Below are 18,879 nucleotides of genomic sequence, written 5' to 3' on the forward strand. Positions count from 1 at the left end.
AGTTGTACACGTATTTTACACACCGGATGCAGGAGGAAACTTATGGCCACAGTAAGATAATTTGAAATACTATTCACCAAACTTGCAGAGGCATATTGAAATTTCAATTTTAATTTCTACTGTGAAAGTAATTTTATATTTGCTCTTTTTAATACGTTTTAGTGAATCGAAGGAAAATTACTGAACCTACATAGCTAGGTTGTTGAATCCGCATGGTACTGAAGGACTCTAACTTTTACCTCTCTTGTAATAAAGAGTTGTGAGTGGTGAAATTAAGGAAAAAATGATAACCTGAGTTATAAAAAAACATTTGAATTTAAAGAAGGCTGTTGTCAATTTATCATTTTTTTATGGTGTACCTTTTATTGTAGGCAATATTTTCCTAATTTATATAATGACATTATGTACCCTTTTTATTTTTTATTTTATCAGGCATTGTGTTTTCTATTTACACAAACATTTTTTTAGTATATTTATATGAATTAAGGGAGGATAAGGTAATTCAAAAAAAAAAAAACGATATCAGATGTAATTTCATTAAAATTTAGTGATCATATGAATAATATCTTTAAAATATTATGTTAAAATTAATTTCTGTCCAGGCCTGTTAATTCAAATAACAATTTTTTTATTGAATTGTGTTGAAAAATAATTTGTATATAATAAATTATAAAACGAAATATTTTAATCTATTATTTGTTAGAGTATAAAGGCTTTTTTTACCTTTTTTTTAAAAATTTTTATAATTCAACACAATTCAATAACCTTGACAATGAAATTTGTAAATACAAAATAAAAAATAGTATGGAGGGATGCATTTAGTCCTATATATCATAATATCAGATCATTAGTAAAATATATACGTATGTATGAGGTGTGTTTTGAGAATCTCATTACCCTTATTGAAAAAAAAAAAAAAAAAAAAAAAAAAAAAAAAAAAAAAAAACTCCGATACGGCCGTATCCAATTCGGTACGGCCCGTATTAAAAATAGGGTTAAGAACATATCTTTAACCCGGTACGGGCGTACCCAGTTGAATACGCCCGTACTGGCCACCAATACGGGCGTATTGAATTCAATACGGTCCGTATTGGTCTCCTCTTTTGAACATTAACGGAAAGGTCAGTACGGCCGTACTGACTTCAATACGGGCCGTACTGACCTACTTTTTTCTATAAAAACGCCCCTTCCCCTCTCATTCTTCACATCCTTCTCATCCCTCTTCATACTTTGACTGTGAGTGTATCTGAGATCTCTCCAATTCCGAGAAATGGCCGAGTCATCAAGAAAGAGGCACAGGGGCCCCGCGCAACTCGAAATGACCGCGCGACATCAAGAGAGGCTGGAGTTCCTTGAGACGTTCGTCTTCCATCCGTCGAGGGTGCTCGACTTCAACATCCTACGGGCAATGGAATGGGAGGATGAGGTCAGAGGCTACATCAACGCCATAGGATGGGGGTTCCTCCTTGACCCCCACCCTAAGATCTATCCGACTGCGACCAAGGAGTTTTTGGCTACCGTCGGCGTCACAGAGTCGACGAATAGCTACGGCGCAACGGTCTACTCGGTGGATTTCTGGATGAAGGGAGGATACCGCTCCCTGACGTTGGATGAGTTCAACGTCCAGGTTGGCTTCTTTCAGCGAGCCGATCAGCTGGAGTATCGGGACGCCGTCTGCGAGTGCCCCGATAACCTGACCCCGACCGAGATGTGGAGAGAGATCACGGGTCAGATGGACTACCACGCTGGAGTGAAGGGTACTCGGCTCCCGACTGCGCTCCGGATCTGCCACAAGCTGATCACCGGCTCCATCCACGCCAGACTGAAGAGCCCAGAGTCAGTGACGCGGCAGGATCTACTGGCTCTTTACTGCATGGCCACCGGACAGAGGGCCAACCCCGGATTCTTTTTCCTCGAGCATATAAAGAATCTGGGGGCAAGAGAGGGTAGCGACGCTCGGCGAGGATACATTATGGTCTCCACGCTCCTTTCACGACTCGCCGAGACTTGGGGGTGCCCCGATGGCGTAGAGGCAGGGGAGTTGGCGCCCAAGCCCATCAATGCTGCCACCCTGCTCAACATGAAGATTATTGCCAGGACAGGAAGGCAATATGTACGAGCGACCACCCACGACCTCCCGGGTGATGTGGACCCGCAACCAGAGGCCGACACCTCACAGCAGGACAGGGCCTACTTCGATGCTCGTTTCGACGCGTTGCAGCAGAGCATCGACGCTCGATTCGACACTGCGCAGCACGGTATCGACGCCCTACGACAGGATTTTGACAGCCTGTCAGTCTGGCTGCATCGTCACTTCCCAGACCCTCCACAGGATCCGCCGGCAGAGGAGTGAAGACCGACCTCTTTTTCTTACCTTTTGTTTATTTGATGGATCAGGCGGTGCCCCACTTTTCATTATCATTGTACAAATTTAATTTCATTTAATGAAATTCTCCACTTCGAATTCAAAATTCTTTAGCACTTCAATTTTTGTACAGAAAAAGCCAAAAATCGACAAAAAAGGCAAAATTCAGAAAATCAAACAATCATACAGAATAACTAAGCCTGGAGAGGCTTGCCGAAATAATACTCCCCAGAGACATCTCAGCTTGCACTCTTGGGCCGAATTCCCAGTGAAAGCTATCAGAGCAAGATTAGCAAGATTCCCGGATGGAAGCATGATCATCCGAACAGAGCATCCGAGTCAAAGGACTTAGACTTCCTCAGTGGAAGATGGCTTTCCAACTCAAGCGACGAGTGAAGCTAAGCCTGCAGAGGCTTTCTAAATAATACTCTGGGATACACAAGATCCTTAATTCCCATTCGCCTACTCAGAGGCACTCCTTCAAAAAAGGGAAAATCAGAAAAGATCAAAATGACAGAATCCCCCAGCGGATAACAGCCTACGCAGAGGCAACAAAACCAGAAAATCAAAAAGAGTCACCCGAATAAAGATAACCGGGATACTCCACCAACGTCGAAAGGACGTTAGCCAACCATAAGGCATCGCTCACATCAGAAAGAACATCTTTGTGTCTACATCCCCAAGGAATCAGAATTTCCCTAGTGGGCACCAACTACGCAATGGAAAGTTGGGACACAAGAACCTATGAGTAACTGCACATCCCCTAGACGGATCCCTGCGTTATCCAGCCCTCAGCGGCACCCAAATCGAAAACAACCGTCGAAGCAGCATCGTGGACTGTGGAGACGAAATCATCTCAAATCCCTGGAGAGGGCAAACTCGCGCTACCAAAGTGACCAAAAGCACAGAGGTATGCAACCCTGGAGAGGGCAAACTCACGCTACTGAGGTTGTCAGAAACACCGAAGTATGCACGAGCCTGGAGAGGCGACGACTAATACTCAGCTACCCCGTCGTTAGAAACACGGAGGTATGCAGCTACCGAGGTTGTCAGAAACACCGAGGTATGCAACGAGCCTGGAGAGGCGACGACTAATACTCAGCTACCGACGTCGTCAGAAACACGGAGGTATGCAGCTGCCAACGTCGTCAGAAACACGGAGGCATGCAGACCCTGGAGAGGGCAAACTCAAGCTGCCGAGGTTGTCAGAAACACCGAGGTATGCACGAGCCTGGAGAGGCGACGACTAATACTCAGCTACCCCGTCGTCAGAAACACGGAGGTATGCAGCTACCGAGATTGTCAGAAACATCGAGGTATGCAACGAGCCTGGAGAGGCGACGACTAATACTCAGCTACCCCGTCATTAGAAACACGGAGGTATGCAACTGCCAACGTCGTCAGAAACACAGAGGCATGCAAACCCTGGAGAGGGCAAACTCACGCTACCGAGGTCGTCAGAAACACCGAAGTATGCACGAGCCTGGAGAGGCGACGACTAATACTCAACCTGGAAAGGCTACTCAACAGTTTTCCCACCTGAAGACACTACAAGTCGGAAGGGTGGCTTACTCCCCGGACAATTGGGTCAACTCCTTTACTTGTCAACCGGTACACCAAAAAGCCGTTCGACTAAGTAAAGGGGGGGCAGCTGTAGACCCCTAAAATTGTCCGGGTCGGAAATAAAGCTCAAAGACTCTCAAAGACCGAAGGAAAGTCAGCCGGAAGGACTCCTGGAAGACCCTAGGATGATTCTTTGTAGGTCTAGAAGTCTTAGAGTAGCTTAGAATAAGGGTGTGTGAGGATTGGAGCTCAATACGCCCTCCCAGAGGTTCAGTACGGCCGTATTGAGCTTTTTGAACTACAATACGGCCACACTGAAACCAATACGGCCGTATTGAAGTTTTTGAACTTCAATACGGCCGTATTGAATAGTTCAAAAACTCAATACGGGCCGTATTGACCTCCCAGGCCGTATTGCGCCTCAATCCTATAAATAGGACGTCATTGGCACGTCCTCCCACACTTTTTACACATTCCTCAACCCTCCTGCTGAGTATTCTTGGGTTTTTGAGCTATTCTCTGCCCTAGATATCTCTCCGGGAGCCGATCCGACGAAGTTCTTGAGTCATGAGCCATTAGCTTGAGACTCGAATAAGTCGAAGGGAAATCTCTTTGATTTCCATAGTAAAAATTATCCTTAGGGGAAAGGAGCGAGCGGACGTGTAGTGGGAAGGAGCGCCAAAAAACCTCCTAACGTTGTTCTGATATATATAAAAGCCCGCTTCGAAGGTTTCTTTCGAAATCCTTTCTTTTACCACTTTCATTGCTTTTTGATTGTTGCATTGCATGTTTAGAGCTTTCATCATGTAAATATTTTATCTATAATCGTTTCTAATAAATAGGGGTAATTTAGTAACTTTATACTGTTATTTATGAAATAATCTGTCATAGGGAACCCGAAAGGGGCGTTGTGGGGTGCTAACACCTTCATCGCACGTAACCGACTCCCTTACCCGACTCTGGTTGTAATGGCCAAAGTTGATTTACTAAAATCAATTGCCTTATATCTTTTTCCAATGTTTTGAATAAAATATTGGTGGCGACTCCAAGAACCCTTCTTTTTACGAAAACCACTAATCCATGGAGGGTCCCGTTTGGGATTAACATAGATTGGTGAGAATCATTTAATAGTATTGTTAGTCCGATGAGGTCTCAGTTTGAGAATAAATCGTCCTAACAATCCATCATCTTTCAAAACTTAAAAAGAGTCCGACCATCGTCGCGAATGCCAACGTCCGTTTCGGCGGGTGGCGACAGATATTAACGAAAATGGTAATTTAATACCATAACATTAAAGATATTATTATGCAAAGCGCAAATTATTCTCGCGTCAGGTCACAAAATGCCTTCATAAAAAAATACCATCTATGCAAAATTTGTCAGTTCATAATATCATCTATTCATTATGAGAAAGAAACATCATTTTCAATAATAATTAAAAAAAATAAATCAGAATAAGCATCCTATGAAAAATGTAAATCACATTGACTCAGGAAAAACCAATACCAAATCAAGAAGGAAACAATATAATTAGATAACATATACTATAATGAAGTCCAACCCTGAGACATGGCAAAAACAACGAATAAACTACTACTTAAAAATTAAAACTCCAACAACATAACACCTAGGACACTCATAATTTCATAAACCTCACACAAGAATGAAGCATAAAGTTGACAAAACAAAAATTGCCAATGTTGTTATTGTTCTCATAGGAGTCATTTCAGCAGCTCCACTTTTATGTGGTTTTTGTGCAGTGTCGTTGGCAGATTGGGGTGGAGGTGTTGCCTCTATATCCAACACTTTTATGATCATCTTCTGCCCTCTGTCACAGTGACCACTAACTCCACTAATGAAGAAGAACAACCCTGCTTGGTTAAACTTGAACACAGTGTCACCATTGTTGGAGAAAAAGAGGGGATGAGAGGATTTACATTTTTCATACTCTTCTTCGATCACCTCCATAACCGAGTCTTTCTTGTACTTGAACACTATAACAATCCCATAAGTTTTAAAAAGAAAATGTTATGTGCTTCTTTCAATATGTTTAAATGGAAAATAATGCATGAAACCCTATGTGTTACTAAACACCTGAAAAATGATAAAAGTGTACATATAACAGGTCATATGATGTAATAAGAAGAAAAAGATTAAAAAAAAATATAAATATAAATAAAGAATATTAAGATCTGTTTGAATAAATTTCTCTTGAAGTAATTTTAGGAGAAAAAACAAAAAGAAAAATTAAAATAAATTTCTTATTGAAAAATAAGTTAAAAACAAGATTTTATCAAAACTTTTAAGAGAATTTTTATGACAATTTATATATAAGTTAATTTTAATTTATAAAAACATTTATTTCATCTTTTGTTCTTATTTTCTTTCTCATATTTCTGAGAAAATTTATTCAAATAGACCTTTAATTAAGTATATTCATTATAAATGGCATATATCATTACTCTATTTAAATGTATCAAAGAATAAAAGATGATGATTTTGGACTTTCCATATTTTTAAGTATCTCATTAATACTTCTTATTTTTTTCTTCTTTTTTTTTTCTCTTATCATGCTATGAGTCTGTTTAGATACAAATTAGAAACACTTTTCAAAACTTCTTCTAATAAAAATAAAGAATATTTTTTTTAATAAAGGGACTTTAAAAAATACTTTTAAATTAGTATCTAATCAGACTGAATATTTTTTCAAACTTTTTCTATTTAAATTCTTATCTTTTGAAAACAAAATGGTTATATGTTATATAAGGGTAGGTACTAAATAGAAAGTGGTACTTACGAAGAGTGTCATTAACTTTGAATCTGTTATTAGATGCCCATTGATTGTACATTTGATCATCGTCCTTTGATTTTGGGACAATCCAACCATCGTGGCCTCCAACTTCAAACTCAGTGCAATTGACAAGGGAGCTACAACAGAAAATTAGGATCAAGCAAAGGAAAACTTTGAAGAGAATAGTCATATTAGGATTTCTAGATGCTCTAGAGTAGTGTGTAATGTGCTTTGTGAAATGGGGTTGTTTAATGTTAACGTTGGACTTAAAAAGGGACCTGAATTGAAGTTGAAAATGAAAGTGAAGTTTGTTAACTAGGAAGAGGGAGAGGATTGAGGAGCACGTTTTGGGGGTCGTGGGTGACTGAGGGTAACAGTGGTCTTTGACTTGGTCTTAAATCTAAACTGTTTTTTATAGATGAGGTTGTTGAGTGAAATCAGCTGATTCAGAATTAAGATATTTGAGATTTTTTCTGTTTTCTCTAAATTAATTCTAGAAGCCTCTTACAAATTGTGCATGTGCTGTTAACAGCCGTTAAGCTATTCAATTGATTTGACTCTACATATTCAACTTTGAACAAATAGTTTAAAAAATAAAAGGAAACCTATTTACATATGAGGGAAGAAACTTTTGGAGAATGCACGTTTAATGTTAAATCAAATATACGTAAGAAGACTTTGAAGTGAGAGTGTGCTATTTATTAGACATATTCCAGTTGAAAGTGTAGTTGATATACTTGTATTTTGTTCTTTGCTTAGTTTTTTTTTTCTAAGAGACGCTTTTCTGTCATTTTCAGTCGTTTGGGACTCAAGAAGCCAGATTCCAGAATAATTAATTTGCAATTGCATGAATGGATGTTACAATAGTCAATTTTTTATCGTTCTTATCGATCACCTCTATTTACAAAATTCATGTTTTCTTCGCCTTTTGGACACGTGCATCTTCCGATGGTGATTAGAGAAACATGCATGTACATTTTTTTGTGCCATCATAATGCATGTAATGGAATTCAGAAGTCATAAATTTGTTTAGCAACAGATGACAAAGTCAGAATCCAAGTGTTAACTATGGCTACTTCTCTAGGCAATACATTCATGTGATGTGGTGATATCGGATTTCTCTAAAATGAACTAAAACAACATATTCCACAGGAAAACATTAAGAACTCCATTTACAGTGAAAACCCACCAAAGTCCATAAAAGGCACAGCCTGAACCTCCCAAAGAGGCCACTACAAAGGAATCCTTGTAATTCCCCTCACTTATTTCAACTGTTGAAACCCCTTCAGATATAGTAATATTCTGAACACAAGGCTTTATTCCATAAGGCCTTCGGTGCCTTGGTTTGGCAATGTAACATAGATTTGCATTATTCCAAGCTGCAAAACGCATTCCCATTTTCATGTAAAACCTCTCTGAGAACTCAAGTCTACCTCTCAAGTTATTTCCATTTACATGAAGAGCTCTAAGACATGGCAGTTTTTCCAAACTTCTAGAGAGACCTCCAGAGAGATTATTGTTGCTAATGTCCAAAAATCTGAGCCTTTTCATTTTTGACATGGACTCTGGCACACTCCCTTCCAAACTTGTGTTACAAAGGTCCAATGCTTCTATGCTTTGGAAATTTTGCCACGTAACTCCTAAGAGATCACCCCCTATAGGGTTGTTGGAAAGAACCAAATGCTTTAAGGAAACAAGTTCTTTGAGTGTCCTGGCCAAACCACCTCTAAGTTTGTTATGACTGATATCAAGTAAGGTAAGATTCTTTATCCTTCCAAGCTCCCTTGGCAACTCTCCCTCAAGCATGTTGCTACTCAAATCAAGCTTTAGAAGTGAATCCAAAAGTCCTAGTGTTGATGGCAAAACTCCTGAAAGATTATTCCTGCTTGCATCAAATATTAAAAGCTTAGAAAGCCTTCCATAGTTGGCTGGAACCTCACCCACCAGATAATTTCCTGCAAGGACTAGTTGCCTCAATTTGACCAAATTACCAATCCTTAGTGGTAGTTCACCTGTTAGACCATTTTCTAGAAGTACCAAAGATTGAAGCCTCCTAAGGCTTCCAATTCCTGATGGAATGGTCCCAATAAGACCAGGGTTTGATCTAAGTGTCAAAGATTCCAAACTGTGTGAGAACTTCTCCCAGTTTGAAATTGGGAGTTTAACAGGATTTTGGATTGGAGAAAGGAAGCAACCAGACAGTGAGAGTACTTTTAGGTGCTTGAGTTTGAATAGTTGCTGAGGGAATTGAGCATCGTGGTTGCACATGAGACAGTTGTCAAAAATTGGTGCAAAGTTTACAGCAGTTACATGCCAGAAGCCATCATCATATAGCTCACATGAAACTCCCTGTATATTATCCAAAATATAGAAGTTTAAATTTTTCAGAGACTGAATAGAAATTATAAGAAATGCAATCATTATAGTGAAACACAACCTTGTTTTCTTTGTAATATTCTAAACTTAAGATAGTACTGTTCCATTAAGACAGAAAAAGGAAGAAAACAATGGTATGAACATTATCTGATTCATCCTTTCACTTTAAAAGTTCAAGATTTCAAACCTCTATAGGAGTCATCCCACAAGGATCTGGATAAAGATATGAACCATTCCACCATTGTCCAACAAACCCTTGAATAACAGAGTAGATGGCTTCCTTCTCTTTGTTCTTCATTGGTGACAATGAAGAGTCTTGGCCCTTACAATGACAAGACAAAATGAGAAACACAAAACAAAGAAAACATTGCCACTTCCATGATGAAAAACTTATAGCCATTCTAAGCATCAAGGCAGAAAAATGTAAATAGTTTCAAGGAGCATAAGAGGAAAAACTCATGACCTATCAAAGTAATATAGGCTTGATCACAAGGTCGTAGTAACTATGACATGCAAGAAAAAAGGATCAATAATAGAGTAATAAATTTCCCTGTTGAGAAGAAAGATTGGTAGCAGCTCTTTGTCTCAGGAAACATTAAATGCCAAGAGCAGTAAAGGATGAAGGATCTAAAACCAAGTTAAAATGTGTTTATAGCTTAGATTCCTTAGAAGTAAGAGCAATGATTAGGTTTATAGCATAGAAGTTCAGCCTATAGTGCTGCATATATGTGCTTTTCTGTTATGAAAGGCCAACTAGTCATAAATTATTATAATTTCCTTTACTATTCTGTGACTGAGTAGAGTTAATTACACATTAAAGAATGAAAGAAAGGAAGGACAAACATCCCAGCATTTCATTTTTCAATAAATATAAGTTTTCAACTCTTTTTTAACTAATTGTAGCCAGACTGAGAGTATATACTATAGTAAGTTGCACAATCAAAGAATGTAAATATTTAATAAACATTTCTTGTTTATAAACATCCAAAATAAATTTGTTAAATAAATCTAGAGATGCTAGATGGTGAAATGATTTAACATTGCATGACTTAGAGAGGAAAAGGAAAATGGAATGAACGAAAATTAGCACAAGTGATTATGTGATAATTTATAAGGTACAGTAGAATCTGAATATCTGATAACAGAATATTAGAGTGGGGTAAGGTTTGACTGTTTGAGGTTGGGGACCCTACATATAACTCGTCTTCTGAAACACTCACATGCACGTCCACATAATATACATGGACTAATACCAAATTACAGCAATCTTCTATTATTAAGAGTAAAACATTTATTACCAATGAGAGCATTTTTAAACATTATATATATATATATATATATATATATATATATATATTTTTACTTTATGCAACTTAAGCAATTCTTTATTGTAATGTGTAATTCCAAAAGGTTCATAAAATAAGTATTAAACTTGTGAGAATATTATAACAGATACTGTCAAATAGTAATGAAATAATGATGAATGCTTGGTGATGTTGCAATTGCAAATACAAGTTTGGACCACCCTAGGGCATAGGACTAGCCCTACTATGTACTGCATGCAGCTATTGAAGGCAGTTCACAGTCACCATCCAATTAAGTCCTTTTCTTCAATCTCCCTTCATCCAAGACTAAGGCCTCTCCCCCGCCCTCAATTATCAAAATTAAGATCAGTTTAAAAAGTACATGTAAAAGGACTTCATATAATGGAAAATGATCTTGTTGAACATGAACAGAAGTAGGGGAAGAAAAAGGAGTGAATAGATTCTGAGAGATAAGATAAGGGAAGAATAACAAAATATGCTAAGTGCCATCCATAATAATTTTTTAATTGGTAAGAAAGATTTCAACCACAGTAACAAAAATCAAATATAACCCTTCATATATCTATCTGATCTTAATTATTAGGGTGACTAGTGATTTTAGTGAGATTAATAATATGATGAGTATGGAATAGAGAAATTGAGAAAAGTGCACAATCAATGCAAAAAAATAGTCTTGTTTTTTCCTTTTATCATCTCTCAAGTAGGCATTTTTTTATCTTTTCATTTTTTCTTCTTTTCCTCACATCACACAAATTTTATACAATATTATTTATTTCAATTGTGAAAAGGAGAAAAAATAAAGAAATGTAGTTTACTCTTTGTTTAGGTGCTTTTTAACACTATGATACAAAGAATAAGAAATTGATAAATGTGATTATTAATATAATATGTAAGAAAAAGAATGATAGAGAATAGTGTGTAACAAATGTTGAAAAATGAAGCATTTCTCAGGTTGACATTTTTTTTTGCCTTCAACCTTCTTCTTCTTCTTCTTCTTCTTCTTTTTTATACCTTTTCTCGTGCCTCACAAAGTCACATCCCGAATTTGCTGTTTATTTGTAAAAAAAGAAAGAAAAAAAAATTGAAAAAGTAATTTGTTCTTAACATTAATCCTTGACATTGATTTAATTTTTGTTTAAACTTTATGAACCATTTTAGTTTATAATGGAATGAATTTTTAAATTTCATATAGTAAATAATATATGAAAGAATTATAAGATTAAAATATATTTTTTTTAATTTATCACAATGACTCAAATTAAACCTATTCAATCTTAGCCAAGTTCAAATTAGATTAAAAAACTATTAAATTAAATCTGTTGACTTAAAAATACAATAAATATGTTGACCTCAAAAAATAAATTAAATTCATTTGAATATTATTTTATCTTGAACTTAAACCAAATCAATCCACCAATAAACCTTTATTGATTGTTTTGTATGCATATCATTAAATAATAGTAGATATAAGAAAAATGTTTTTTCTTTTTTCCTTCATTTAAAAATGCTTTATATATATTCTGGACGGGTGTCGAGGTCCGCATGGGGTAGACAAATTAAATTGAATTAAACTGAATTATTAAAAATTATATTAAACTAAAAAATAGTTTAATTAAATTATACAAAATTAAAAATTAGATAACACAAATTAAATTAAACTATTTTTTATTCTATTAAACTGTACCACGTGAGAAAGGAGTAGGAAGGAGCAGGGAATAATTGTCATTCAATTTCTTATTAATTTTATCCACCGCCAAATCCTCCATTGTCATTCCCAACCCTTTGGACAGCTTCGGAGTTACCACCTTAGCTTCGGGCATGCCCGGAACCTGAGGCAACACCACCCCAGTTCCCACAGAGCGCGTGCCAAACGTACACCTGCTCTTAACAAACGCCCCCATCCCATACCCATTCCTCCCTCCACTCCTATACTTGCTGAACTTGTCATTCTCCTCCAACCTCACGAGCCTACACCACATTTGCTCCCCTGCTGAGGTTCGATCCACACCCTCTTCTTCTTCTGACAAACTGATTGCCACCCGTCGTCGATCAGGACCAGCCCCGTTTAGTGCAGTAAACCCAACTTCAACTGGAAAATAATTTAATTCAGTTTTATCTTAAATAATTTTTGTTTTTTAATTTAATATAATTCAGTTAATTAATAATTTAGTTTAATTTAATTAATTTTGTCCGGTTCTACGCATGTGGATTTCAAACTTAAAACTTTCAAGAAAAAACTGAATATTAGAATTCATAAAGTGAGAAAAACATGCAAAGTTGAAGCAATTTCAAGTGGATTCCAACATCTCTCTCTCTCCTATATATATATATTTGTCATGACTATTTATAAAAATATAAACATATTTAAACTATTTATTTTATTTTGAAAGCATATAAAACCTTTTTGTTTTTAAACTTTTACCATCTTATTGATGTCTTGTAAGTAGAGACGAATCTACATTTTTAGAAGTTGTTGGGGCTAACTTTTTTTGTTGTAGTATGCATTTATGATTCATTTGTATTGCCATTATATATAATATTTGAGTTAATCATTTATATAATTAATTATATCTTTTAAGAGTTAATCACTTTAATATAATTTTTTTTTACCGACAATCAATTATATCTCTTAATTGTGTTATGTCACTGGAAACATATTTCCTTTTAAATGTAACATGGCACAATTAAGATATATAATTAGTTATTAGTATAAAAAAAAATTTATCCTGATAGTATATAAGTAAGGGTATATAAGTGATTAACTTATAATATTTTACCTCTTTATCATCGGACAGAATTACACTTTTAAATTAATAAATAAATAATGTAACAACCATTTTCAAAACTACAACTTCACTTTAGTAATGTTTTGAAAACTACCCTAATATGGTCAAAAAGTCTAAAATCCAAATCCAAAAAGACCTGAATATATCTCACGTATACCAAAATTGTACCACTATTTCCTTGTACCAAACTATATAACACCGAAAAAAAGGTGTTTATTTGAATTTTGCATTATTATTTTAAACGTATAACAATGACATAAACTAGAATGTTGACTGACTAACGATAACGAATTCAAAAACTTGAAAGGTGAAGGCAAAAAAAGTCAAGGAAGTGAAGTAGTCAGGATTTGTATCGAAAAGTTTGTTTACAATTCAATTGAGTTTATCTAAAAGCAAATATTTGTACAACAACTCTTAACCGTGATTCTTATATAATAGAGTCCAAAATTGTTTACAAAGGAAATTAAACCACCATGCCGAAGAATTTAAACAATAATTTCTCTAATTGAAGATAAATATAAGAAACAGGAACCATAGGCGAGCTTCACATTACCAAAATAACTCCCAAATCAAACCTGTGTAAACAGGTAAGCAGACAGTGCGTATTGAATCTCAAGAGTTTCAGATTCAAAAATTCTCTCCGAATGCAAACAACACAAACACGAATAGCCAGATCTCGATAAATGAAAGAATATAAAAGATAAACATATAATAATAATAATAAGGTCGTGATCCTAAGCGAATCTGACACTCGAAACCGCAACAAGGAAAAAAGCAAAAGCGAAAGATTGCAGCCGAGAGAATATCTGCAGAACAAAAGTAAGAAAAACTCGATTTATGGAAGAAAAAAAAAACACGAAATAAATTCAGATGAACATCGCAGATCATCAGATCGGAATTCTGAACAACAAATAGAGGGTGCATATACTGTTAAATACAGATTAAAATATATGACGATGAGAGAAGGCGTAAAGTATGATCCAGCACATATCTTTAACCAAGGAAACGCAGTGGAGAAAGAAAAACAGAGATCTCACGTTTCTCTTCTCTTAGAACTCTCTCAACTGTGATTTCCCTGATTAAAAAGATGCAATGAATCAGTTGCAGCCACTCAGAAAACAGAGAGGTAAAATGTATTTATAGGGTAGAAATTAGGGTTTGAATTTACCCTCTTTTGAAGTCTCCTATAAATTCAAGATTCAGTGCACTAAGAGAAACAGTTTGTGAAACTACTTTTGGGCCCGGTTTCACTATTTTCACATTTTCTTTTCACGTATAGGTTTCATTTTTTTTTTCCTAATATTTTTTTAAAATTATATATTTTTATTTTTTTATATCAATAATAATATGATTATGATAACAAAAATCAAATCTAAATTATTATAGATCTACCATTTATTACAATTTTTCTAATCCTTAACTCGACTCTGGTAATTTGAAAGGTTCATGTAAAATTTTAAAATATATTTATATTCATATTTTAGTACATTGCAATTTTTTTATTTTTTTAAACTCATATTTTTTTATCATATAAATTAGATTGTTGATAAATAATTTATTGTATGGTAATTATTTTAAGAAATACTGAAATTTAATTTAGAAATAAAATTAAAATAATAATTTAAAAGATGTTAGAAGTAACAAAAACTCTTAATTTTTTTAAAACAAATAGTTAAAAGCGCTCTATCATAGTTACTAAAAAAAATATTTCTATTCAAGATAATTTAAAAACATTAATATACTATTTTTATTTTTTTATTTTTATGCAATGAATATGTTAATGACTACAATTTTTTAAAAAGTATTAATTTGGGTTGAATAAATTTTAATCTCTCAACTTTTTAAGAATTTTTTTTTTAGTTTTTCTTTAAAAAATTTCAATTTTTAGCCTTTCGCTATTTTTTTTTCATAAATTAGTCAAGATTAAACCTCTTTTATTAAGTCATAATGTATGTTAATAAATGATGATTGACTTTAATTATTTTAAAAACTATGAATTACGAGACCATGATACTTGTTAACCAGATGAGCCCAATTGGTTTTAAGTTTGTGGACAAAGCACTATACCTAGTGCTTGATTCAATGATGGTGATGAAAAATAACAGTGAAAGTATCTCCAATGATCTATTAGGTAAAATACAAAAGAATTTAAAAAAAATTGTGTCATTGTTTCATCTTATTTGTCTTATTTCACTATGCTTTTGTGCATTAACCGTTGAACAATCATTTTTTTTCTTCTTCTATTAAATCTAATGATATATAGCAAATCAAACACATAGTGGATTTAACTTTTTGGTTTCCACCTAATGGATTAACTTTTCTGATTGTGTCCTTGTGTGTTTAAGTCATAAGATATCGATCACATCATTAACAAACAAAATCTTTTAGGGCATATGGTTTCAAAATTAAAGTGTGCTGGGTCCAGCTATGTTTACTACAACAACTTATTTTATAAAAGTATAGGAAACCATTAAATTACATAAGTATATTTTCTATGAGTAAATCACTAATTAAATATAGTTTCGTTAAATTTAACAAATGATTTATTATTAACCAAGTTTTAAAATTAAAATTGATATGAAAAAATTAACTACCATGCATACTCATGCATAGACTATATGTGAGAATCCTTGCGGATGATATCACTCTATTTTGATTCAACAAACACAATTGCTTTCGTTAAGGAAGATCTTCCTCCTTACCATCATTTTACAACTTTGGCATAAGAAGCTAAAACATGTATAACTAGAACTGGATTTTTCTGCTATGTACGTTTTGAGAAAGAAATTAATCAATGTGCGGATTTCATTACGAAATCATGATCTTCAAAGGAGGAGTGGTTACATAATAATCTTTCTAATGGCATCACTTCATTTATCATTGTGCATGAGGGAAAAAAAAAAGATTTATTGTTTGTGTTAAATTAAAATTTGTAAAAGAAAAAACTATGACAACAATAAGACAATCAAACAAATGATTTAAAGTATGCTACAATCTTTTTACTTATAAAACTACATATTATTTTCAATTTGTTTCTCTTTTTTTTCCTAAAATTTGTATAGAAAACGTACTGAGAAAACAAAATAAGTACTATTTTTAATTGTTAATGTTTCCTGTACAATTTTGTGATCAAGGAGTAGTTTTTTTTAATTATTATTAATATAGGATGCGGTATATTTGTGTAAAAATTAACAATATTGTTTAGGTATATTTATGTAATAGATAGAGTAATTAAAAAATATTTTATTTATGATGTTAGTGAAAAATAATTTAAAACTATTTTGTAATAAAAATATTTAATAAATTATAAATTAACTATTCACATTCACATTATTTAAAAATGAAAATATTTCTTACTCATAAAAATTTAGGTGATATTTGTCAAAGGTGTAATTATGTAAATACAGTAAGAGCTCATAAAACATTTTATTTATGATTTTATTAAATATAAATTTAAAACTATTTCAAACATTATATGTACTACATAAGTTTTTGCTATATTTATCAAGTATGTAAAACATTTCAACCCTATATTAATCAATATTTTTTTTATAAAAGAGGTTATTAAAATAGGCTCAAAATATTATTATTCAGTAATTATATTACTTTTATATAAAAATTTAATTCTCATAATTCCGGTATAAATTAGCAGAAATTTTATTTTTGAAATTGCTGCAAGTGATTTTATACTATTACAAAGATAAAACTAATGTTTTAATGACAACAATTCTTTTAAAATTATTATTTTTATATTTATATGTAGTATTTTAAACATTAATCTTTCAAAAGATTTTGTTAATGACACCTTATCATGGATTAGATTTTCAAGTTTAATCTAGCGTATTATGATAAATAAATAAAAAATTATGTTAATGTTGATTTCAGCAATGGAGAGACTAATAAAGTAGATTCTAATATTCTAATTGAACAAGGAAGATTTAATAACTAGGAATGGTCTTGTATTTCTCATTTATTATTTACAGATGATGTCTTTTGCTTTTCACTCAGGCTTCTTGAAGCCAAGGTAGATTGGTTAATAGTATGCTAGAGATATTTATCATTCTTCAAGATTGAAAGTTAATACTTATCATACTTCAGAATTGAAAGTTAATTTGGCAAAGTTTAGAAGATACTTCAGGATTGATCCAATACTTATTATTATTATTATTATTATTATTACTATTTTTGTAAAATAAAATGAGTTATAAATATATTGTCTTTAATGGATTTTACTGTGTTTTTTTTTACATGGAGGAAAAAAACAACTAAAAGAAAATGACCAAAAAAATTGAAGACCGAAAAATGACACACCAACTTTATTAACACAAGGTAAAGTCTATATACAAGATGGGAAGGTGAAAAAATTTTTGAAAAGTTTTTCATGTTTTTTTCACAACCAAGAAAATACATATTATAAAGAGAAAAATATAATAAAGGGTATAAGGAGTACCTAATACTTACAAATAAAATAGATAATCTATCATCTCCCTCTATACATGTAACCTCTCCCTACAATATTAAAACTGGTTGTTGGGTCAAAACAACAACAAAGATAGAATTACATTTCAACACAAACAAATAGTTTCTAAACTACTAACAACATATTGTTTTGCTATCTTCAAAAAAAAGACACTAGTATTAGTCACTTTTAAGAGAGTAAAGACCTAGATTAAGACAACATTGACTGAAAGAGTATAAGAAATATTTATGCTCCTTATCAAGCCAAGACCAATATGTGAAAATTAACTATGTCCTTCATGTGCATATCCCTATCAAATTGATCACCCTTGAAGACACATATTTTTATGCTTCTAGATGGTCCAAGTTGTTGCATACCAAACAACACATTAATTTTCACATTTGAGTTTGAAGAGATAGGACAAAAAAAAAAGGAGTGTTGTTCAACTTCTTGAGGTAGGACTACGAGGCAAATTAGTCAAGCAAACCATTAGTTCCACACCTGAACCACGATATTACATGTGCAAAAAATATGTGAGATAAACTATTTGTCTAATTTGCAGTAAGAGTATAATAACTATTGTTGTCTGTTGAGCTTATAGCACATTCCCTCTAAAAAGGTTGTTTGTAGATGGTATTCCATTGTGGAACACTTACCACATGAAAAAATGTAGATTTGGATGGACCTTAAGATTCCAAATCTATATACCAAAAAAAAATTTGATTCACCTCACTATCAAGTCTCTTAAATTGAATAAATTTGTATGTCAATTTAATAGTGAAAACCCTAGATTAATCAGGCAACCAAATCCAAGAGTCGAATACTCCTTTCCTAATGGAGGAGTTAGTAATTACATGCCAAAGGGATTATGCTAAATTGGTCTCCCATTCAAACCACTTTTTATGCCACTTTAGATCTCAAACCCAATTATCCTCGATCCAGCTCTCCATAATAGCAATAATTTAATTTTGTTGTTTAGAATTTAGAAACAACCTATGATGAAACATCACTAAGCAATCCAGTCCAGTCCAATTATCCAACTAAAATCGAGCTTGTCTTCCTTCTCCTAATTTCCTGCTTATCAAGCCGTGAAACCGCCTCGCTATCACCTCCACAAATTTTACTTAAACCAAGCCACCATAAAGATGTTTTACCATAAGCAATCCCTATACACAAATTGAAACTACCACCATACTTTGATCTTAGCATTTCCC

At 33.6% G+C, this 18,879-nt stretch overlaps 2 protein-coding genes and 1 long non-coding RNA gene across 3 annotated transcripts; all 3 read right to left on the reverse strand.

Annotated features, from left to right (window-relative positions):
• Window positions 1-5,394: 5,394 nt before the first annotated feature.
• LOC109807047 (early nodulin-like protein 6) lies at window positions 5,395-7,075 on the reverse strand. Its single transcript, XM_020369576.3, has 2 exons — window positions 6,726-7,075; window positions 5,395-5,922 (listed from the first exon to the last, which is right to left on the reverse strand). Exons 1-2 carry the CDS (start codon window positions 6,907-6,909, stop codon window positions 5,582-5,584), a joined length of 525 nt encoding a protein of 174 aa, XP_020225165.1. The 5' UTR covers window positions 6,910-7,075; the 3' UTR covers window positions 5,395-5,581.
• A 142-nt stretch (window positions 7,076-7,217) lies between these two features.
• Window positions 7,218-9,787, reverse strand: LOC109809462 (uncharacterized). Its single transcript, XM_020372787.3, has 2 exons — window positions 9,283-9,787; window positions 7,218-9,068 (listed from the first exon to the last, which is right to left on the reverse strand). The coding sequence occupies exons 1-2, from the start codon at window positions 9,502-9,504 to the stop codon at window positions 7,851-7,853; spliced, it is 1,440 nt and encodes a 479-aa protein (XP_020228376.1). The 5' UTR covers window positions 9,505-9,787; the 3' UTR covers window positions 7,218-7,850.
• Window positions 9,788-13,724: 3,937 nt separating this feature from the next.
• LOC114916543 (uncharacterized) lies at window positions 13,725-14,450 on the reverse strand. The gene is made up of 2 exons (XR_003805084.2): window positions 14,375-14,450; window positions 13,725-14,012 (listed from the first exon to the last, which is right to left on the reverse strand). It is a non-coding gene; the product is annotated as an uncharacterized LOC114916543 (long non-coding RNA).
• Window positions 14,451-18,879: the final 4,429 nt, after the last annotated feature.

The sequence above is a fragment of the Cajanus cajan genome, chromosome 5, assembly GCF_000230855.2.
Source record: "Cajanus cajan strain Asha chromosome 5, NIPB_CcT2T_4, whole genome shotgun sequence".
Classification (NCBI taxonomy): Eukaryota; Viridiplantae; Streptophyta; class Magnoliopsida; order Fabales; family Fabaceae; genus Cajanus; species Cajanus cajan.